Here is a 24,636-nt window from a genome sequence, read left to right as displayed (position 1 = left end):
ATGGATCAATAGTCTACGAGGCAGCTTCCTATGTTTTGGATGTCTGCTTTTCTGAAGTATTTATTCATGTCTTTTGTGGAAGTACCCTTATCATTTGTGACCTGTACCAGATCCGGATTCTTATCTTCCTGCCCTTTTTCTGAACTCTTTCAAGTACTCCATCCTCCAGCCAAGATCCTTGCTTCCTTCCCAGCCTCCTAGTCCCCTTAGTCTTGGTCCAATTCCGCCCTTATCTTTCCCCGCAACTGAGTCGCCGCTTTCTGTTCTCACAAGTCTGGAGATAGGAATTCTGGTCTGGCAAGAACAGTATTTTCATTCAGACTTGGAATATTCAGGAATATCTTTCACAGCAGATGAAATGCAGACCCACCTGCTTACATTTTTGCCAGTAGAAGTGATTTTGTCATCACTGTGCTACCATTAACAAAGGAAGCTTAGCCCCTTCCCAGAGATAGTATGTCAACAGGTACAGGGATGGTGCTTAGCAGCCATTTCTGCTGTTTTGAATTGCTATGCGTTTGTATTGAATTTTATTACTTGTTGGATGAAATGATTTGTTTATTGCCTTATTTATATGCTGTTGTGGTTTTTATATGATTATAGTGATTATAATGTTGCTTTTTAATGTTGTTGTTATTGTGAGATGGTTTGAGCTTAGCATTGTTGTTGGAAAAGCAGCATACAGATATTCCAATCTGACCAATAAAAAAATATATATCAAGAAGGCTATGAAAGGGTCCTTAGCAGTTTGATCAGTAGGTTTCCCAGACTTTTATGGTTCTTACTGTGAGTCTACAGTAAGCCTTTTTTTATTTTCCAGAGCATGTTGTTTTATTTTCTGTCTCCTGTCACTGTAAATCAAGACTGACTCTTAAAATTGTCAACAAGGTGAAAACGTGACTTCTTTGCAGCATTTTAGATCTGAAAGTGATGTGCAAATCTGATCTGGCAGTCAGAATAACCTGAACTTGTATATGATTTATTGATCCTGGACTGACAAGTAGTAAATAAAGCCACACATCCCATATTAAGTAATGGAGAATGGCCACAACCCACTTTAGTGCCATAGACTTTTATTTTCTTTTTATGGCACTACTCCAGAGTAAGTGGGCTGTGGATTACAGACAAGCACTCTTGCTTTTCAACATTTATTAGTGTCTGTCAATGAAACCAGCATAATGTTGCTCATAATAATGCCAGCAAATCATCACTGCACTGTCAGAGGTGTGATTCAACTCCAGGGCCAAGGTCTGGAGGTATTCCTGCTGTTGATCTAGATATCCCCAACAATGCATGCCCATCAGTGGGGAATCTAAATGCAAAACATAGAAGGTGCTCGTAAACTGGCAGAAGCTAGGTGTCTCTAGGAATAAATGTCTGCAAAAGCAGCCCTTTTCTTCTGAAAATCAGAGTAATTTGCTCTGCGCATGAGGATTTGCTCTTTTGGAGGTGCTTTCAGGGAGCAGTTCCAGCTCCAGGTTTCCAGGACTTTAAAAAGGTATTTTTTTCTTTTTTAAGGTCTTGCCTTTAGAAATACAAGCAGGCCAAACTTGTTCTATCTTCCCAGTCTCAAACGTTTTACAGCAAAAGAGACAATTTGGGGAGGATATAGACATGCAGTGAGGCATTCTTCTTGTACTGTCCTGACAATTTATGATTATTTAAATCCATTTTGTAGCAAAGGGGATTAGGGTCACACTGTAAACTTTGGTTGAGGCCGAGCTGTATCTAATTTGTGTACTTCCTTTAAGGCCTTTGCTCAGCTGGAAGTGAGGTGTTGGAGGGTTTGACAGATAGACTCTCAAATCCAAGCAAACTGTTCCACCACAGCTACATCTGGTCTGTGGAATCGAGTGGATACTTCAGTTTGAATTATTAGACTCCGAAGAATCTCAAACCCTTTGCACACATCAGTTAAGGTGCATCATGAATGTGCAATGGGGGGGGGGCAGCAAGATTGTGGCCCACCTGACCCCAGGGAGGGGGCAGCTCACTTAATTGGATTCAATGTATGGTGTGGTGGTGATGCCCAAGGTAAAGGTAAAGGGACCCCTGACAGTTAGGTCCAGTTGTGACTGACTCTGGGGTTGCGGTGCTCATCTCGCTTTACTGGCCGAGGGAGCCGGCATACAGCTACCGGGTCATGTGGCCAGCATGACTAATCTGGTTCTGGCAAAACCAGAGCAGCGCACGGAAACGCCATTTACCTTCCTACCGGAGTGGTACCTATTTATCTACTTGCACTTTGACGTGCTTTCGAACTGCTAGGTGGGCAGGATCTGGGACTGAGCAACGGGAGCTCATCCGGTCTTGGGGATTGATTCGAACCGCTGACCTTCTGATCGGCAAGCCCTTGGCTCTGTGGTTTAGACCACAGCGCCACCTGTGTCCCTGATGCCCTAGGTACACATACCTAATTGTGGCTGTTTCTTACTAAGCAAAATGAGGCATAAGAAGTGCAGGTTATTGAGCCTTCACATGTTGACATCTAAAGTAGAGAGGCAAACTAGACCCAGGGTGCCTTTAAAATAAATAATATAAAAAAATCACACACATATGATTGAGAATTAGGAGTTCTTCATCCCCCTGTAGATCTTTTCCTTCAGTATCTCTGATTTAGGGTGATAAATTGTTGTTTATAGAAGTATATTTGTTATATCATTTCCAAAGCTTTGGGGCTCATTAACTGTGCTGTTGCAAGCTTCACAACACTTACCCGAGCGTCCCCCAAGGGGTCCGCTTGACATCAGAGTTCTCCAGCGCAGATGCCTGATTGCCTCCCCAAAGGTGCCAGATTGCCCTTCGCCAGAGCCTCGCATGGCGCTGCTTGTCACCCGTGGGGATTTGCCTTCAAGTGCCACCTTTAATTGTGATCCTAGACTTAGTTAATGAACAGTTATAGTTTTACTACATTAGCACCTACCAAGTGGCGTTGACTCTAAATCGGCATCTGTGATATTTCTCAAGTATTCCACACAAATTCTCTCTTCTCCCGCTTCAGTATTTACATCCTCGTCACATGCTTCCTTTTCATAATGTACCTTGCATCGTGTTGGCACATCAGTAAGATTCTAATCACATCTTTCAGTGTGGTTCCTTTGGATTTTTCCATTATTATTATTATTATTATTATTATTATTATTATTATTTTAAGGTACATCATGTGCGGATTTCAGATTTCTGCCGCCTTGTCATCTATTTTTCCTTCTCACCATTTCCTTCACTGGTACAGTTTCATTGACGTGTCAACCTGAGAACAGGGCCTGGTGTCGTCATTTTCTATATATAGTTTTTTGTTAATTGCATGACGGCTAAGTATCTTGTGTGATAATGCCCCCACATCTCTGCAAGTCTGTCTGTCCTTGTTCTCCTTCTAAATCACTTACCTCTGAAACTTGAGAGGTAAAAGGAAGCTACAATGTATGTGTACGAAATCTGTCAGCATTTCCTATAAGTACTACAGGTACAACAAAGGGGGAATTGGTAGCCACTGGTGACTTTGTGATACCAGCAGCCACTCTTATTTTTAAAACATAGCAAGTTCATGGTTAGCCCATTCTACAAAAAAAGTATGATACGTGTGTTAGTTGTGGTTTGCGTGCTATGGCTTATTGAACCTACCAAGGTACAAAAATGACAATAATTCACTTTGAATGGTTGGTGACCCTTTTCTGTGGCACTTAATGCCATTTTTGGACCTTCTTTTGAAAGAGACAAAAATTAGCTTATTTTGATACCAAAATAAGCCCAATTGGTTGAAAAATAAGCAAAACAGAGTTTTTTTTTTCTAAACTGATGCAGAAATTGCATTCACTTAAATTGCGCAGAAATCAGAATTTTGAAAAATTTCTCCTGCGCCCAATTTTGGACCAAAAAAATCTTTAACAATTAATCTGAGGTTATCTCATAGGTATCTACACATTTTAAAAAAAGAAGAAAATCTGAGTCATGAGAGCACATGGCACCAGGTGATTCGGCGTTGAATGACCCCCCAGTAACTTAACAAGGAGGAAATATGTTTTTCTGTGGCGGAGTGTGTGCCTGGAAGATTTGTGTGAGAATGTCAGGTGGGCTGGCCACACCTACATTTGGCCAAACCCACCTCTGGCAGGCAGCACACATCCCTGAAGCTTGGTGAAAGGTAAATGTGGTCCTTAGGCCAAAAGAGGTTAGCCATCTCTGCCTTACAATAATGAAGAAATGCCTTCCATTAAGGGGAGTTTACTCTGGTGGCCAGTCACTCTCTTCCCTAAGCTTGGGAGTCCAGTCTTGTGGCCACATGTCTGTGCACATGTGTGGTTGGTGGGCATATTGCTTGTAATTTAATAAAGATTCCCTCCCCTTTTATATATACCTACCCATCCTCTAAAGGGACACAGGTGGCGCTGCGGTTTAAACCATTGAGCCTAGGGCTTGCCGATTGGAAGGTCAGCGGTTCAAATCCCTGCGATGGGGTGAGCTCCCGTTGTTGGCAGTGAGATATTTTACTTTCTTGGGTTCCATGATCAATGCAGATGGCAACAGCAGTCACAAAATTAAAAGATGCCTGCTTCTTGGGAGAAAAGCAATGACAAACCTAGACAGAGTCTTAAAAAGCAGAGACATCACCTTGCCAACAAAGAAGGCTGATCGCCAAAGAATTGATGCTTTTGAATTATGGTGGTGGAGGAGTCCCATGGACTGCAAGATCAAACCTATCCATCCTGAAGGAAATCAGCCCTGAGTGCTCACTGGAAGGACAGATCGTGAAGCTGAGGCTCCAATACTTTGGCCACCTCATGAGAAGAGAAGACTCCCTGGGAAAGACCCTGGGAAAGATTGAGGGCACAAGGAGAAGGGGACGACAGAGGACAACGAGATGGTTGGACAGTGTTCTCAAAGCTACCAACATGAGTTTGACAAACTGCGGGAGGCAGTGGAAGACAGGAGTGCCTGGCATGCTCTGGTCCATGGGGTCACGAAGAGTCGGACATGACTAAACGGCTAAATAACAACATAGCAGGGATGGGGAACTTGTGGCCTTGCAGATGTTGTGGCCTCCAACTCCCATTAGAGCCAGCCAGCATGAGAAATGCTCAGAGCTGTTGGGAATTGTATTCCAGCAACATCGCAGGTTAGTCACTGCTACTCTGTAAGCCTCAGTTAGCAAGCTGTAATACCAAGAGTATATAGACATAGACATGAATAACAGGAATCTGAAAGTCTCTGGAAGAATGTCTTCATTCAGTTTCCAAATTCTTGTTTTATAGTGTGTCATATACAATGTGTTATAGCAGGTTGAGAAGGTCTGGATGTGACCCTTGCATGAAATATGAGCAAGATATTTCCCGTAGTTATGGGAGCTACAAGAGGGAGAAGACCACCTGAGGTTCTTTTAAGCAGAACGTTTGTTTCAACAGTAGACACAATCTGTCATAGAGAACAAAACAGTGACAGATCCCAGTTTTTTAAAAAGGAAGAATTTGGATGGATTTCAAGAGAACCAAGAGAAAATCTTGAAGGGGGAAAAAAGCAAACAGAAATGAAACTTGTGGACTGGCTTGGTGCATGTGCTATAAAAGCACGTGCATTTTTAAATGGCCTCTTTTAGCAACACCCTTTTGTTCCTCTTGCTCGTATTTCCTAATCCCCAAATGCAATCCAAATGTGTACAGTGGTGCCCCGCAAGACGAATGCCTCGCAAGACGGAAAACCCGCTAGACGAAAGGGTTTTCCGTTTTGGAGGTGCTTCGCAAAACGAATTTCCTATGGGCTTGCTTCGCAAGACGAAAATGTCTTGCGAGTTCCTGCGGGGGGGGTTCCTCCTCCCCCCCTTTCCCCCAAGCCGCTAAGCCGCTTATCAGCTGATCTGCTAAGCCGCTTATCAGCTGATCCGCTAAGCCGCTAATAGCGCTAAGCCGCTAATGGGCTTGCTTCGCAAGACGAAAAAACCGCAAGACGAAGAGACTCGCGGAACGGATTCTTTTCGTCTTGCGAGGCACCACTGTAAGTGCATTCAGTCACAATGTCATTTTTTGTTTCCTATAGTTTGCCCGTTCCTAACCCCTCAGAGTAACTTACTGCTGTAGTAACTGTACTATAGCCGTAGTAAAAATAATTTCTGTTCCTGTTTTTGTTGTTGCTATTCCTGCTGTGGTGGTGGTGGTTGTTGTTGATGATAATGATGATGAGGTATCACAAAAGGGTGCAATCCCAGAACCTGTTAGGTCAGGGGTCAGCAAACTTTTTCAGCAGGGGGCCAGTCCACTGTTCCTCAGACCTTGTGGGGGGCTGGACTATTTTTTGGGGGGGGGGATGAACGAATTCCTATGCCCCACAAATAACCCAGAGATTCATTTTTAATAAAAGGACACATTCTACTCATGTAAAAACATGCTGATTCCCGGACTGTCTGTGGGCCGGATTTAGAAGGTGATTGGGCCATATCCGGCCCTTGGGCCTTAGTTTGCCTGTCCATGTGTTAGGTCAATGTTAACATTAGAGGAATTGATATCCTTTACCTGTTGTTCTTGGGTTTGTTTGTTCTTTCATTTTGTTGATGACACACGGAGGTGTAAATGGAGACAAGAACCTAATGGCGTATCAGCCCCCCGCCCGGCCACTCTGGGATCTCCTGCTCAAATTGTCTTCGTAAGCTGGCCTTGTGCTATGTAACAGCAGAGAGGAAATGCCCATAAACTAGGTTTCCAACATTCTCCAATCCCTAACTTCCATAAGCAGCCTCAACTCACATTGTCATTCTTTTCCATATCTGCAACGGAGAGATAGACTTCAGAGCAAGATCTTAACTCAGTGGTCGGGCTTCTGCCTTGCTCTTAGAAGGTCCCAGCTTCAGTATTCTGCATCTCCAAGTAGGACTGAGAGAGATTCCTGCCCCAAACCCTGGAGAGCCCTTGTCAACCAGTTTAGACAGTACTGAGCTAGATGGGTGGACCAGTGTTCTGACTCAATGTAAAGTGACTTCCTATTTTCCTAAACTCAGTTGCATGTTGTGTTACAGAAGTTAAGCATTGGCTGTAGTCTTCCTGTTCAGAGGGAAAAGGCAACATGGGCACAACAGGGTTTCAGGGCTCGCCCCTGAGATCACATTAACTACCTCTGCCCCACCTACAGTTAGTGGGAAGAGCCTTTGGTATTCATGGAGGCTCCCTGTGTGATGGTGAAGATCTGGGCTTTCAGTTGCAGAGGGAGTTTCCATGGATAAGCAATGCTCCCTGCTAAAGAAATCCCCCTCCCCTCATAACAAGAGCTGGGAGAACCTTTTGACCTTGGGATGTGCATGAAATGCTTAGCTCTACAGCAGCGGATCTCAACCTGTGGGTCCCCAGATGTTGGATTACAACTCCCATCATCCCTGAGCTCTGGCCTTGCTAGCTAGGAGTGATGGGAGTTGTAGTTCAACAACATCTGGGGACCCACAGGTTGAGAAAAGCTGCTCTATGGTATATCTCTTGCCTCTTCCGTCCGGAATGATACGAACATTGGGCTTCGCTCAGGAAGGAGAAGTAGGCAGAAACAATAAATGGAGTGAATAAAATCTGGGCAATGCTGTTCCTCCCATTAGCTCCTTCACCCTTGCTTGCTTTCTGCGGGAGAAATTTGGTGGAATTGGCATCATAAAACCCACATAAAAATGGGTGGGTAGCAAAGCTTTTTCCCCTTTTGATCATAGAATAATGAACGAAGCGGGAACAGTGACACAGAAAGATGCAGATTCTATAGACTGCCAAATTGCTGTGAACTTTGTGTTTCTTTCTTTCTTTCTTTCAGGGGTTAGCTGCATTATTAGCTACTTTATTATGTAGCACCTTAATTAAATCATGGGCTGGAATGATCAGATCAAGTGTTTTTGGTTCTATTGTGTCTTCAGCAGCTTTTACCTATATTCATTAAGCAAATGCCTCGTTTTATAAACAGGGAGGAAAATTATTTTTGCTCACTTGTCAGTTGAAGTATTCTAGTTAGCGGTTCCCCTGGTATGCGGTTCCCCTGTGCCTTAGAATAATTGAGGGCTGGGGGTGCAGGTGGTGGGAAGGGGAGGGGGCTGAATAAATCAGCTAGTTAGTGAAGGTTTCTCACTGTGAAATAGCTTCACTCTGAAGTTCATAGTCCTTTTAGCAAGACAAGAGGCTGAATCAGGGTGGCCATCTTTGGAGGCATCTCCTGCTAACAGCCCCAGAATGCCATGCTGCAGTATTCCACACTAACCTAGCACTGGGCATGCTCCCATGGCAGGATGCATTACTCCATGTCACCAGGATCATACCACTCAGGTTTGAACAAAGTGGCCTGTGCAAGAACTGCCTGCAGATTCCTTCAAGGGCTGCCTTTTGCCATGAAGCCTTTGATACACAAATCTTCTTTCCCCCATGTTTGTCCCTGCCCCACTTTCCCTCCCCTTGTCTGTTGTCTCTCCCCTGTGTCTGTTTCTAGATAGCAAGCCACTTGGGGCAGAGACCTGTCCTCTCATTCTTTGTAAGGTGTGTGGGAGGGATCAAGGTAGTCCGATATTAAATTAGAAATTGAATTCAAATGGGACCCTGACTTTTCTGCAAACATCTGGTTCATAAATACGAGAGGATTGTAAACAAACTTGAACCTCACTATTCAGGATACAGCTTGTCTATTCTCAACCATAAACCTGCATCTCTCTGCCACTCCACAGATTAGCTTTCAGCTCAGCTCAGCTCAGCTTGGCTCCTCCTTCCACAGCAAAACTTTAGGCTGACTACAAAAGCAGGCTTTTGCAGTGGATGGGTGGGGCTCCTGATCATAGCCAGGGTGGGGCAGAGGAGCATTGTGATTGGCCCAGCCTCTTCCATGGTTCTTGTCACCATGTACATGGGTGGTGCTGTAGAAATGAATCAAATGTACAGAGCAGGGGGCGAAATCCCTTCAGTGCTGGTAGTCTGTCCTAAGGCAAAATGTCTGACCGTGATGCAAGATGCATCCGTGAGACCTTCTTCAGATTTAGTGCAATAATAGTTACACTTCTGAAAGTTAAATTAATTAAAAAGAATGATGCAGTTGTAGGAGAGGTGTTATTTTTGTTGCACAGGTGTTGATGAAATTTTCATTGTGAATAATTGATGTGGCTATTTAATATGAAAGAATATATTTGGGGGAAATAGCAGTTGCCATTTATAGGTGTCTGTGTGGGCTTGTTGCAGACCTATCGTTAAAAGTCTTTGACATTCCAGATTAGCTTAACTGTGGACATAGGAAGCAGGTGGAGACATAGCTGACAGTTACCTATGGAATAAGGGATCAAAAGCAAGCATGTGGGAGAAATTGGTTTGGTCCCCATTTTTCAGCAAACAGGTCTAATTTGCAGTGTTTTGACTAAAACATTTTCAAAAATGCAGGCATCAAGTAGGACTGCAAACCTCTGCAAATTTGCAATGCAGTTTCAGTTCAAAACGGTGTGTACAAAAGGTGTAGGTTTTTTTGGGGGGGTGTCCAACTATGTATTTAGAATAAAATGGATGCAATAATGCTTGTTTTAGGGGAAATTCATACAATATAAATGTGATTTATGTGGGTGTGTTTAATCTGAAGAATTGGGATAGAATGGACACCTTGATTGAAAATATGTGAAACTGACACAGAATGGAAATACAGTGGTACCTCAGGTTAACAACTTAATTCATTCTGGAGGTCCGTTCTTAACCTGAAACTGTTATTAACCTGAGGTATCACTTTAGCTAATGGGTCTGCCGCCGCACCGCCAGCACACGATTTCTGTTCTCATCCTGAAGCAAAGTTCTTAACCCAAGGTACTACTTCCAGGTTAGCAGAGTCTGTAACCTGAAGCGTCTGTAACCTGAAGCGTCTGTAACCCAAGGTACCACTGCAGTCGAACTCTATTGGCATGCAGAGATAATGTGCACCCATGATTTAAGAGTGGGTCACAAAATCATGAACATCTACCCTCTCTCATTCACAAATTCCCTCAAGCTTCCTGTATCATAGATCAACATGGCAGGTAACACTGCCTGGTTGAAAGACTTCAGTTCAGGACTCTGCTGGGCATTTCCATGCCCTTCTCACAACCCATAAACTGCGGTTATGCATTACATCTGCCCTAGCCCATGAGGTAGCACCATTACAGTGTTTCACCATGACCTCTGAATGCAATATAGGCGATAGGAATAGGCGGCTTAATTGAAAAGACTTTGGCAAGGATCACTGGGAAGTGTATTGAATGCGTGAAAGGCACTCTGCGTATGCGGCAGGATGGTGAGTGAAACCTTGAACTCCCACTGTCAGCAAATACACCCCATTATCTGGCATTCTCTGGGACTCTGAGGTTAAAATTTGGCAAGAACGTTTGCGGACCTGTCCTGATGTTATGTTCATGAATCACGGTTTCCCAAGCTTAAAAATAACTCTCTTTATTGCAGGAAAAGCACAGCGTTTTATCAATAGCCTATTAGTGCCACCTAGTGTTCTCCATTTCCTTTACACTGCTGCTGCTGCTTAAGAAAAAAAAATTGATTCAGCCATTATAAATCGGCAGACTTCTTATTTCACACAAAAGGCATGCACTAATTTGCTGTCCAGCTGGAGCACGGATAGGTTTGCCCTCAGGTTTCCTTATTTCATCATGATCACTGTCTCTGGTTCCTTCCTCACTTGCAGAAATCATTTGCTATTGCTGTGCAGGCTTTCAGCACTTGTAAGCAGCATAGCTCTGCATAAAGTCCTGTATTATCGTTTATCAATGCTTTCATTTGTTAACGTATTTATTTGTGCACAGGGGATCCAGACACATCGCCTCGCTAGTGCCATGCTGTTTCAAGAACGCTGAACTGTTTACTCTCTACTAACCTTAAGCATAGCTGGTCATCCAAAGCAGGGATGACTCACCCACCCCACCCCACCCAGTCTGGGGACATGATCCAGCCTCCCCACAAGCAAATTTTTGCTCACCTCCTAAGACCTCACCGATTTTGCCAGTGGCAGCAAAAAGAAAAGCTCAAGTAAACATTACCTGATGGGAATGCAAATTGCACCCTCCCCAGTCATCAGAGCAATCTTTTGACGAGCAGAAAAGGGTTGATAACTCCTTTCCTTGGCTGAGCTGCACAGATAAGCGGAGAAGAGAGGGCAGCTGTGTGTCTCACGCATGTGTGCAGTATCTGCAGACGAGAGAGTATGGGCTGCCTGGCCAAACCCATTTTTAGTTGCATTCACCAATGCCATAGAGTCCATGGGAGATTAGCTAAGGGTGAATATAGACCCTGGGCCAAAAAAAAAGACTAGTCCCTTCTGCTCCGGACAACCACTCTTAAAAGTGAGCTGCCGGGGATGAGCAAGAGGAGTTAAAAATAATAATGAGTCTCTTGGTTCTTACCAGGAACCACAACACCGAAGACATGTTTGCAGTTCCGGTTCAATTATTTGGCATATGCATTGAAAACATGTAGAAAGGGTTTGCTCTTGCAGGCTTTCAGTAATGGGTGTGTATAAACTACCTGTCAGGGAGCTGACATTGGAGCGAGAGGCAAAGGGGAGGCTCCCAGATGATGCTGGCGAAGAACCCAGCAGCAGGGGGAGAAACAGCTCAGTAGAGGGGGAAGCCAATCAGCGCAACACCAGGGATAAAGGGAGGCAGACGGGGGAAGTGGAGAGAGGGCTCCAGGACTCTTCACTGGACATCAGTGAGGAGAGCCCAGGTCCTCTGCCACCCACGCCTTCCCTGCGCAGAAGACTCCCGCACAGTGAGAGGAGGAGGAGACTGGGTGTCAAACAACTTTTATGTTGGAAGAGGTTCAAGAAACGCCCACTGACGCATTCTGCCAGTGACTGAGGCAGCCACGATGAGAAGGGGCTGTGCAGTCAGAAAGGTTTAACAAGGCAAATTAACCGAGAAAGGCACCAGTTTACGCACGAGTAACTCATACCTATTACACTACCCAAAGCAACGAACCATACAGGCTCTCTTCTCTGTCTTGTAGTTTCTTCTGGTGAGCTAATTTTAGAAGCCTTGGCCCTGACAGGTGCAGTTCGTACGTTACAAGCCTCCCTGAATCCCCAACGTCAGTGATGCTTTCCTGTTCCTTGTTGTGGGACCAAGATGTCGCTGTCATGGTTTGAAAAGTCCCTAGAGAAGGAGGGAGGTAGAAAAGAAAGCAAGAGAGGTTGCAGCAATAACTGCTTATAGTGGTAGTGAAGTGTTTTCCACTCAAGATTAGACCGGCTTCTAAATTAATGCTTAAGAGACTTTTATTTCTCCCGACGCTTTAGAGGCATGGCATATTTATTTGTTCCCCTTTTTGCTTAGTTTGCAGTACTCCGCCTGTCAACATGAAAGTGCAGCCGGTGAACAGAACCGCCTTGCTGGTGACGTGGAATCAACCGGAGATGATCTACCACCCTCCCATTATGAACTATATGATTTCCTACAGCTGGGCTAAAAACGAAGATGAGAAGGAAAAAACCTTCACCAAGGACAGCGACAAGGACCTGGTAAAAACCACAGCATCGGAAGTTGCCATTAGTGTTAAGATAGCCTTACCGTGTGTTTCCTCAGTAGACGGCTGGGGGATGAATCTCTTGGGTCTTAAGCTGAATGGATGCTTTCTGCCTAACTCCTTTTAACACACATACGGTGTTTGTTGGTATCTGTGTGCTGTTCCACAACTTCAAAACATCTGAATCTGATTCTTGGTTTGCATAGGTATAGGAGGAATGGTCAAACACCTTCATCTTCTTGTATTGCACATATCTCTATGGGGAACGACCGTAGGGTCAGGAATAGAGCATCCGCTTTGCATTCAGAAGGTCCCAAGTTCAACCCTGCCATCTCCAGGACCAGAAGAGAACCCTGCCAGAAACCCTGGAGAGCCACTGACTGTCAGTGTAGACAATACTAAATGGATCAGTGATCTGATGCATTATGAAGCAGCTTCCTAACCCTTCAGCTTGGAAACAAGTTAAGCTTGATGATGGAAGGAACTTGCTTCCCTGCATGTTGCTTCATACTAAGGGATCTGTGACCCTCTGGATGTTGCTGGACTCCAACTCCAACCATCCCTGACCATTGGCTGTGTTGGCTGAGGGTGATGGGAGCTGGAGTCCAACAACATCTGAATGCCCATAGGTTCTCCATCCCGCTTTATGGGAGAAGTTGCAAATCCCTCTTATTGTCCTTATTGTGAATAGGAGACGAGCTATATTCTGAGGTTGTTCCTGTTAGCACATCCATTGCTCGTTCGCAGGATTTGGCCTTTGGAGCCGGCTATACATGTAGTATATGTACCTTTGTAATGGGGGGCTTAAATTTGAGAAGAGACATAAGCCCAAATCGGGGCAGTCTATATGGATTGGAATATTGGCCTAGCACTTAAGGTGGGATCTACTTGGCATTCAACTTGCTGCCCAAGCAGAGGCAAGCGATAACTGTACAAGCCTTTAAAATTCCATGTGTCTAGAATGAAAGTGACATATTCCATTTTGAAAGGGCTCAGTTTATTGTTAATCAAAGCAAGCTTCTGGAATAATGAAATCAGTAATTGTATATGCACATAAAAATGCAGCCGCAATGAGTGAAATTTCTAATGACAGTTATCTTTTCTCCTCCTTTGCAACTACACACTCCTTGGGTACCATTCAATCAGTTTATAGAATAATACATGTCTTATTCTCCCTTAGATTGAGGTTCTTTTACTTAATTTCCATTTATATTTTCAATTTCCCCCCACTAGAAGTTGTTATCTGGGTCACGTTAGGGAGTGATGTGCTTCATGAAATCAGAAAGCAATCTTCTGAAAGGTGCCCAAGGTTAGGGCTGTATTATAATCTCAAACTTGTCATCATTTCGCACTCTTAAGGGAGATTATTCCCCCACCCTCCTACCCCCATTTCTAATTAGTAAAAAGAACAGAGTGCATTAATCAGGAAAAAATATCTAGTTACAAACATAGGGTGTAGTCCCCCAGGAATGGCTGTTGCACAATTTCCATTCATTTTCATTGCTTTAGAATTGATTGCTTAGCTATTACAGATGCTATAATAATTGGCACTTTAGAATCATGATATCCAGCCAGCATCAATCTGTGGCCAAGAGGATGGCTGCCTAACTGGACAGGGGAGGGGGGTGGTTTTGGTTTTTTTACCCCCTGCGCTTCTCAGCTGCTACTCCAAGTGTATTTTCCTCCCTGTGCCTTCTCAGTCTTGTTCTTCTAGAACTATTTGGTGGCCTGGAGATGGGGGCGGAGAGAATGATTTACATGGGGGAAAAGGCACACACACACACTGTCTCCACCAGCTTACCCTATGAAAATGTCTGCCCAAACAATCCACATCACAATTGCATGGGAGATGGATAAGTGGTTTGTTTTTGAAACTTTTTGGGCGGCAAGAAGTAATGGAGCCTTGAAAAGGAAAGGATTTATTTTATGCCTGCCCATCCACAGGAGCAAATAGGTTTTCCCCCTACCCTTGGGTCTTTGGGGCACATTAGAAAATGGTATAATATTCAACCATGAATAAAGTAGCAGTGATAAAAGGGTACCTAACCAGGAGTCTTCCTGGGGACGCAGATGGCGCTGTGGGTTAAACCACAGAACCTAGGACTTGCCGATCAGAAGGTTGGCGGTTTGAATCCCCGCAACGGGGATGAGCTCCCATTGCTCTGTCCCAGCTCCTGCCAACCTAGCAGTTCGAAAGCACGTCAGAGTGCAGGTAGATAAATAGGTACTGCTCTGGCGGGAAGGTAAACGGTGTTTCCGTGCGCTGCTCTGGTTTGCCAGAAGCGGCTTAGTCATGCTGGCCACATGACCCGGAAGCTGTACGCCGGCTCCCTCAGCCAGTAAAGCGAGATGAGCGCCGCAACCCCAGAGTCGGTCATGACTGGACCTAATGGTCAGGGGTCCCTTTACCTTTAACCAGGAGTCTTCCTGTAGATGAGGAAAATGAGGAACTTGGCAGGCAGGCAATTTAATGGGGAAGTGGGGGGGGGCTTCAGCTCTTGTGTTCTGAGGGTCTTCTGACCTTCCAAAGCGACCTGACATGACGTGTGAACCAAGGATCCAGTGAAAAAGTCCTCAATTTTTTTAAACTAGCTTAAAGACTAGTTTTAGGGAATATTCTAGTTTTCGCATGGTCCGTCTCCAGGTAAACCTCTGATGAGTGCATGACCTAAAGAAAGCCTTCTGATTTCTTGACAAAAAGAAATTCTGTAAGAGCAACTAGATTAATCTTTCCATTGTGCCTAGCGAAAGCAAACTTTTGATTACGCAGACAAGGATTTCATGTGGTTAACAGACACCCAGCACACGTCAGCTTTTTCTGATGAGGCCTGTCCTGGCTTTTGAGTCACGTTGAGGCTAGCCAAGTCAGAAGGTCACACAGACCTTTAGTAGCTGATACATTATGACAATATGGCAAAGGGACAGAAATCTGGAGCCTCCCTCCATACTTTGAAAATTCTGTTTACCAGCTTGCTTTTATCGTTTTATTTTTGGAAAATTTGTAAATCATTTGCTGTATTTGACTAAAAGCCATTACAAATCCAGTTACAAAACTCTGGTATCTCTTCAGATCATATAAATATTTGTAAATGCGTTTTGGTCCCCTTAGGGCAGGGATGGGCTAGGGAACCTGTGGTCTTCAACATGTTTGTTAGACTCTAGCTCCCATTATCTGTGACAAGTAGTTGTGGTGGCCTGGGGCTGATGGGAAGTGGAATCCAACAACATTTGAAGGACTACATTCAGCTCTCCAAGCCTCTTTTTCTGACCCTCAGGAATCTCTGCAAGGCCAGACCTCGTCCCCACCCACATCCCCTATTGGAGCTGCTTTGAATGTTTGTGCCTGGCTGGAATATGTCCTTGAATTTGACAGTTTGGGAAGGTTGTCCAGAAGGAAGTAATGACCCTTGGGCTTAACAGGGTTCCCAACCCTGGAACAGAATGATTGAACTTGGTGCATTGTGCATTCCTTCCAGCGACCTAGAAATTTGTATTCTGGGCTTGAGTCACACTCCCCTGTGGCATCTCTGCTTCACAAAGGCAACTGCTAAATGGTAGCTGATCTTTGCCACTGCCTCTTCCTGTGCAGACAGATGCTCCTCTAACACTCTGAAGTCAGGCATGCCTGGGTTATATGATTCCACAGATCCCCTCATCGCTAGTTTCATCTGGTGCCCACTGCTTATTGTAAACAAAGGCTGGTGTTTGCTTCTGCCCCCAAAATTGCATAAATCCTGCAGAATTTGTATGTTCCCCTGTGCCTTTTGGTGTTTCTCCTCAACACAGATCCTGCTCCAGGGGGTGGGTTTCTCTCTGATAAGCTTGCCCCTCGTGTAAACTCTCTTCTAAGTTTTCTTTTTGTTTTACAGACTGATCGTTCAGAATCCAGTTGGGAGGGATAAAACTGAATAATATCTATTTTTTTTAAACAGAAAGCCATCATTAGCCATGTCTCACCTGACATCCTTTATCTGTTCAGAGTTCAAGCAGTGTGCCGAAATGACATGCGCAGTGATTTTAGCCAGACAATGCTCTTTAAAGGTAAAAACCATGCAATTATCCTGTTCTCTTGTAATGTTCCCTTGGCCAGGGAAAAGTGTGCAGAGTTTAAAGTCGGGGGGAGGGGCGGTCAAGCTGGCATGGTATTTAGGAACAGTGCTTTTATAAAATCGCATAAAGTGGAAACGCAATTGAAAGAGAAAACTTTGCTGACATGATTCACAGTATGACAAACCACTGAGTTCATTTCCATCATCCCAAATTGGGAGAGAGGAATGACCCTTGGCCAGCGCTATTGTTGCAGATCCAGCATGCTTCAGATGCTATATGAATCCCGAGAAAAATAATGGAGTGGGCTAAAAAGTACTTTTAAAAGTTCTTTAAATGTTCTAAAAAAAACTCTGGAAGAGCACATATACCAACCCCAACTATACCAGCTATGTATTGTTCTGGGTTTGACATTGCAAATGGGGCTGTGAAGTTGAAAAACGTGGAAGTGTTTTTCTTGCAGAGCAAAAGAGAGAGAAAAAGACCACTGGCATTCACAACAGTGGTCTTGTTCTTATGACCCCATGCTCAGGTTTAGTGACGTGTTCTCACATCTCCTGTGTTTGAAATGTGTTACAATCCCCTTTAAAAGAAAAAAGAAAGTGCTGGTAGCTATCAGAGAATATATATTCCTCTTTGTATTCAAGCAGATCAAGTCATGGGGAGAGCTTAAATATTTTAAAATCATATACACCTCTCAGGAAGGAGAGTTTGATGCTCAAAAATGTCTGCCTGTCTGAAGCTGCAGACACAGAAACACAGCTGGGTATTCAGCCACTCCTATGATATAATCCTGACAATGTTTCTACTGAAACAGATGCAGATCCAAACTGAGGCAATTGTGTCAGCAGTAATAATTGAACTTTTAATTCCAGAAACAGAAGCTTGCCTCCCTCGCACAAGGCCGGACTGGGCCCTCAACGGCCATTTTATATTTACACAAGGCATACTATCATTTGTGGTGGCATCTCCACACATGCCCAGTTATAAGTGTTGACCCCTGACTGCCTAAAGACTGAGGTAGCAGAACTGGGGGTGGGGGGTGGGGATAAGAGATGGTTTGACAGGAAAAGCAGGAAAAGTATAACGATAGGAAATTCATTTCATAATCTTGTAGTATGCATTGGTGGCTTCTGGGAATGCAGAGCAAGGGTAGGGGGACAGTATTTAGAAGTCTCAATTCTCATTCCAAGGAATAAGCTTGTTTATTGTTCCCCTCTGCCTCAATACAAGCTACTGAAAAAAACAATTGTTTGGAAAACAGCCATTTCTTTATCATTGAATCCAGACTATTGGAGCCTTTTTAAATTTATTTTTACTGTAACTCACCCTGGGATTGTTAGGCTAGAAACTGAAATGATAAAAACATAAAATTATAGTGTTTAATGTTGTTTGAAGCTTAATCCACTTAAAGATTATTATTACTTTTTCCTTCCCCAGCTAATACTACTCGAATTTTTGAAGGGACCAGGATAGTGAAAACAGGAGTGGTAAGTGACATGAGTCATTGAATTGAATAGAAATAGTTTTTTTTAAAAAAATACTTCAATGTTCTCTCCAGCAGGTGGCAGCGTTATATAGTAAATGTCCTGATTTAAGTCCTGATTTAAACGTCCTTATTAAAATTCAAAGAATCAAATGATTTTGATGCAGAGTTCTTTTTTTGTCTTTCATCATTGGTTATAACTCAATATTACTTATGATCCTAGGACTATGCTGATATGTTTGAATGTGTTAAATTAAGGCAAGTTAGTGAAACTGGATTTTGAAAATAAATAAGTCGGGAAGGTGTTTTTACACTGAATAATACACCAAAGAGCATTGTAATTAATTGAGGGGAACCTGCTGATGTGAATCAAAAGAGTGAGAACATAGTATCACCATTTTATTTTTGGTTTTATTTAGTCCTGTTTGGAACTGGCTTTTGATAGCAGCCGCACAATCAGCAGTAAAAAGTAAAAAATTCTAAACATCAATGATATGTGCTAGAATGATGTTCAAAATTCCTTCTTCTATTGCAAACATAATATTGATGAAAACTGGGTGAAGCTTTGTAATATGATTAAACTATCAGGGAAGTAAAACTTGTAGGTCGAATCAAACTAATTGATATTTAAATTAATATTTTTTAAAAAAAAAATCCACAAACCCTTCTTATACCTTTTTCCTTTTCTGCTTGATCTGTTAGAATGTATTTCATTATTTAAAACTGAGGAGTGGGTTGGCAGAAAGGTCATATCCTTTTTTTTTCTTTAAAAAAAGTAGGCAAGGATATGCCACCAAGCTAAACATAATAACATTTTACTATGTGCTAAACATAATGAAAATTACATCCAAACAAAATTATAATGGCGCAGTAAAATATAGCAAATGCACTACACGGCCCAATGTTTTACTTATTATTTCATACTGGTTGGAGCTGAGTAAAAATGTCTTGACAAAATGGGATTCAAGGGGAAATTCCCCAGAGATGCAGAAAAACAATATAGCATTATTTTAAAGTTTTTAAACGTGTCTATGCAAGCCACCTAGAATTATTTTTCAAAATCCCATTTATTTCAGATTCACACAGTGAATCTCTGTGTTGTTTAAGCCTCTGTTGCTTTAACTCACCTACTGAAAGCAATTGGATTTAGAATACTTTAACTCTTGAGTAGATCATACCTGGGAGGGAATAAACCCAAATGCCACTGTGAAATTCATTGCTATTCCTTCCTTGATCTTAAAGGAAGAAACTATAACTCTGGCTCTCATTTGAGCTGGGCCTCAGTCGTAACATAGTTGTCTTCAGCCTTCTGTTTTCTTTGTCTTGTGAATCTCTGTGTTGTTTTGCCGGCTAGCTTTAACCACAATTGTTTAAATATACTTGTCTTATTTAAACAGAATAATGGGCAGAATGGAGTGTTTGGAAAGAAAAGGAAATCAAAAGGAAAAAAGAGCCGAGGTAGCATGTCAGGTACCTCTACTGATGCTCTCTCTGCTGTGTTTTCTTCTCTTGTTCCCCCTGGTGATTTCTTCAAGCCTACAGCTTCTCCTGCACCATCAGCCGACATGGCTCCCATCAGTTCTGGATCTTCTACTTGGACTTCCTCAGGCCTCCCCTTTTCCTTTGTATCCATGGCAACTGGAATGGGGCCTTCCTCCAGTGGGAGCCAGGCAACGGTGGCCTCTGTGGTCACCAGCACTTTGCTTGCAGGCCTTGGGTTTAGCAGTAGTGGTATTTCCTCTTTTCCTAGCACCGTTTGGCCAACTCGCCTCCCGACCTCTGCCTCGACCAATAAACAGTCGGCGAGGCCCGTCCTCGCTACCACCGAGGCTTTATCTTCCTCTCCAGCCCCGGAAAGCGATTCCGCCCTCACAAAAGACAACGAAGGCGCAGAGGATGGGGAAAAGGATGAGAAAAGCGAGAGCGAGGATGGGGAGAGAGAGCATGAAGAAGAGAGAGAAAAGGATTCGGAAAAAAGAGAGAAAAACGCTACGACTGAGGCTGCTGAGGTACAGGATAACACTGAAGCTACAGACACCACTCTTGCTCCCAACAGGACTACGGAGGGAGGGAATAAAACCATACCTGATCAAGGGCAAAGCCAAAACATTTTCCCAACAGGTAGGAGTCCTGGACAAGAAGGAGATACGGAAACAGACTCTCAATACGAAACAGTCCCTTCCACCCAAGTGCCACCAGCATACACAAATGAACAATACACTCGAGAAATTCCAAGAAGACCAGAGACAGCATCAACGACACCCTTACCAAAAGACAACAGATTTATTACCATTAATCCAGGTGAGTTAACTGTGTAGGTACCAGGGAGGGGGAAGTGTGGGGTCAGGGGACTTGGAGTGTGTCAGAAATTGTTCATTGCAACAAAATGTCACTGATGCTTTTTGGCTGCTTTTGAAGTGTTGTAGCACCAACATTTGGGTTCATGCTTTCAGGAAACTTCATTACACGTTCTAGCAAACCCTTTTGTAATTGCTGTGCTCATGATTGTTTCATACATTAAATTTTTCAGCATGGAACCTAGCATCCCGACCTGGGGTGGCGAAAGGAAGGGTAGATGTCAGAAACCCTGAATGGAAATAAATAGTTTTTGTGTAGGAGTGTCTGTGTTTTGTGACAATTCTCCACACCTTCCTAAGAAGATTCATCTTGCTTGCATTAGAAGCATCACCCCCAAATGTTGCTAGAGAATGGCATAACTGCAATAGGTGTAGGCATACTTTGAACCACATTCAACTGGTTGATTCCACCCATACACCTCCAAAGCTTCTTTTCATTTGTGTGTCTTTTATAGAAGCCTGAGTTCATGACTTCACACAACACCCCCTTGCCCTGTCCACTTTAATCAGTGTTTGGGTTACTGTAGACAGTTTCTGTTTGGCGAACAAGACAAGCAGTCCTCTAGTGCTATCGTACCTAGTTTCAGAGCTCAAAATTCACTCAGTATATGGGCAAATCTACTATGTGAGAAGCTGGGGATGACACCTTCCTCCTGTTGGCTAATTTTAAACTAGGTATCCTGTTTCTCAATTTACTTGCATGCCTGAATTTCTCTCTGTGTGGGTGTGAGTTTGGGTGTGCACCAGTGTTCTGTTTATTGAGCTCAGAGGCTGGTAGATTTCTTCCCACCAATCTGCTTATGAAGTCTTAATGTAAATTACTGCACTTTTTCTCTCCTGTTTTCTTCCACCCTCTTTTATCCTTTTCCTCTTTTGCTGTTGTTTTTATTCACAGGCAATACCGTTAAATAAAATCATATTAAACAATAGTAGGGTGGGAAGGCACAGAAGCTAATAAAAGAGTAGAAGCCATCCTTTAAAAAGCGGAAGTGCAAGCCAAGTCAGTTTGGGGAAAACTCAAGAACATAATTTCTGTCAGGTGTATTGTATGTACAACAAAGGGATATTGGGTACAACGGGGTGAAAAAATGTTTTAAAACCCTACAATTTTGTTTCTCAAATACATTGTACAGAGGAGGCCTGCCGAAGGAGCAGTAGGGCCACTGGACCACCACTGGGTAAAAGGAGCACTCAAGGATGACAGGATAAATAAGTTCTTTGCATCTGTCTCCACAAAGAGGGTATAAGAAAGAGGCCACACTCCAACAATTCTTCTTGGATGGTGAATTGGAATAAAAAGTTGCACAGAAGAGATTTTGGAGCAAATTCATTGGTTTTGGGAGGGGTGGTTCAACCAGATAGAATGGCATTCGCCCAGGAGTTCTAAAAGAGCTCACATTCAAAAATGAAATACTGACTTGGGCACCCAGCCTCTTTTTTCTGACATTATCCTCCATAGAGCATTTGAAAAGGACTCATGAAGGGTCAGTCTTGCATACATGTACACAAACACACCTCCACATATGATCCTGGAAGCTACATAGTCAACTAAATGTGACTTGAATTATTGGTCTATTAGTAATATTTTTTAAAATGTTAAAAATGGATTGTTTAAACACTTGGTTGTTAGAGGAGAAGTAATAATCATCCAGTGTGTTCCTGGCACTGGGAAGAACTCAGTCCCATTTGGCTGAATACCTGAGAATCTATGGGGAAATCCCAGAGTCCCCCAGAATGGGAAAGGAGCAAATATACTGCCAGATTTTACCACCCACCATGGCCTTATAACTTAGTCCTGTTTGGAAGTTGGCAGTAGGAGTATATTGAAGAAAAAATGCATCCATTGAAGAAATGAATGGAAGGAATTGTTCAGAAGTGGCTGATCCATTCCCCATCTGGGAAGACCTAATCCATCCCCTAAGCAATCCCCACCACCAAATGATGCCATTCTTTTTATTGGTTGTAAAAAGAAAATAAAGCAATCAGTCCGCTACCCTGATGAAGATATAAATATCCCCTTCCCCAGTCATAAAGTCAATCATTGGATGAATGGTGATGGGATGATGACCCTCAGCTGATCTGCACATCTCAACTGAGATTGGGGAGTTTTGTGGTTATGTCCTCTGTGTGTGGGAGCGTGTTTGTGCATCCAAAAAAATGCATGTGACAGTGTGGGGTGGTCAAACTCATCACTGACACATGCCCACCAGAAGGTTGGCTGGGATTGAAAATAGCCCATCAACCAAAAAACGTTAGCTGCCTCCAGAACAGTTGCAGTTTCCTATAGACCCACAGAGGGGAGACCAGCTTTCCCTGGATAAAGTGACAGTGATGTTATCCGTTTTTTTCCTTCCTCTTCTCTACTCATTCAGTAGAAAAGTCAGGAGCTACTTTTTGACAGCTTAGGTTTGCTGATTTGCTTGAAGTTTGTTTTAAAATATTTTCCAACATTCAAGGCATTGTGCAATATTTAAAAACAGCTCAGTGAGATGAAATCACAAAGCAAGTGGCAAGCGATAATGATACAAACATCCCCAAAGTCAACAAAACACCTTCCACAAAGACAAAACCGTACACATTAGAGCAGAGTTGGAGATTCTTACCTGTGGCCCCTCAGATGTTGCTGGATTTTGACTCCCATCAGCTTTAGTCAGCATGGCCAGAAGTCAGGGATGCTGGGAGCTGTAGTCCTGCAAAATCTGGAGGGCCACATAGGAGCCCCAAATCTCAACCCTATATAGTGCCTTTCTCCCTCTTCCTTATCTCTTTGTCCTTCAAACCCTAAACAGCAACAATAATAATTTTATTATTTATATGCCACCCATCTGCCAGGAGTTTTGAACAGGGGCTTGGGGTACAAGGCAACACTTTGTGCTCCTTTCTCAGCTCACTTCTTTGCCTTCACATACCATCTTGTCTAACTTGAATTATGTCTATCCTGTACCTACATCTGTTCTGCGTACTGTGTTGCTTTCCTTCCTGCTAAATAAATGTTTAGCAATTGTCATACTAATTGTGTGTCTTGTGTTTATTACTTACAAATCTATCTTCCAAGCATTCAGTTTCTCAGGCTGGTGAAAACACTGGTGGTTCAGTAGCTGCTTGGGGCCTTCTCACACAATAAGACCACCGTAAACCTCTGTGCGGTTGAACCTCTCCACACTGCCGATAGGAACAGTTGGTGGTGGTGTGGAAAGAAACCCCATGGTGAGGGCTGACTACATGGAGTGATGAGCTGGTGGCTAGGAAATGGCTCACTGTATGAAGCAGCAACCATCTGGAGGCCATTTTAAGAGGGCTTTTTTTGCTTGGTGAAGCCCATTGCCAGTAACCCCATTTGCATGTATAAGCTAAACTATGGATTAGTATAAGCAAATGTGCAGGTTCCCAGAGGGAAGAGCACATCCATTTTGTTCCTTCTCTGGTTCTGCTGCTGTGAACTGAGCCATAGTTTGGCCTTGTGTTAAATCATGGTTTCTTTCGCTCCAGATAAACCATAAACTGTAGCCAAGATTTGTTCTATGGCTCACGGGTTTGTCTGGAGAAATAAACCAGGAGTCCAGGGGGAAAGGAGCAAAGCAGCTGCAATTGTCAAAACCAAGAGGATTCCCATGTTTGATTTCCAGGTGTGCATCAGGAACAGATCACCGTAATCTAGCCAGATTTTCCCCTCCCTATACTCTGCAGGGATTAAACCACGGGGCGGCAAACTAAGGCCCGTGGGCCGGATCAGGCCCAATTGCCCTCTGGATCTGACCCATAGACAGACTGGGAATCACTGCATGGGATTCCAGTGTGCACATTCTTTCCCTCTTCCTCTCCCTCACACGGTGGCGGTGGCACCTCCTCCCTCCCTCCTCCTGGCTTCTCCCTGCCCTGCCTAGAGGAGGAAGGTGGCTGGGCTTCATTGGTGCCAGCAGCAGCAGCACTCAAGCGGCTGCCATTTAAAACAGCCCTTCTCCAGGGCCCTTTTGTGTGCCGCTCATCATCCCTCCGCTGCCGCTGCTGCCAGCCCTTGCCGCTCGCAAGACACAGGTGAGCAGCCACCAGGGCTCGTAGTGCTCCTGCGTCATTTTTTCCCCCTCTTCAAAATATAGTCCGGCCCCCAACAAGGTCTGAGGGACAGTGGACCAGCCCCTTGCTGAAAAAGTTTGCTGACCCCTGGATTAAACCAATAGGTGACAGGACATTGCCTCATTGGAATACTGCCACCTCCCTCCCTTTCTCCCCTGTTTACCCTGATATGCTCTGATCATCTCCCTTCAATAGG

General features: G+C 43.7%; 1 protein-coding gene across 8 annotated transcripts in view; it reads left to right on the top strand.

The window, feature by feature from the left end:
* The window catches only part of PTPRG (protein tyrosine phosphatase receptor type G), a 536,428-nt gene that overhangs the window by 431,686 nt on the left and 80,106 nt on the right, over positions 1-24,636 (top strand). For 4 of the 8 annotated variants that reach the window (XM_083491124.1, XM_083491123.1, XM_083491121.1 and 1 more), the window contains exons 9-12: positions 12,287-12,471; positions 16,409-16,517; positions 17,964-18,013; positions 19,545-20,310. In XM_083491124.1, the coding sequence (XP_083347250.1) occupies positions 12,287-12,471; positions 16,409-16,517; positions 17,964-18,013; positions 19,545-20,310 (1,110 nt within the window). Of the gene's footprint in view, positions 1-12,286; positions 12,472-16,408; positions 16,518-17,963; positions 18,014-19,406; positions 20,311-24,636 lie in introns of all 8 variants that reach the window. The other 4 variants (XM_083491119.1, XM_083491118.1, XM_083491117.1 and 1 more) reach the window with 1 other exon arrangement.

This window comes from Podarcis liolepis (assembly GCF_965112155.1).
Source record: "Podarcis liolepis genome assembly, chromosome: 2".
NCBI lineage: Eukaryota > Metazoa > Chordata > Lepidosauria > Squamata > Lacertidae > Podarcis > Podarcis liolepis.
The sequence above is the reverse complement of the archived record's forward strand: the minus strand, read 5'-3'. Positions and strand labels throughout refer to the sequence as shown.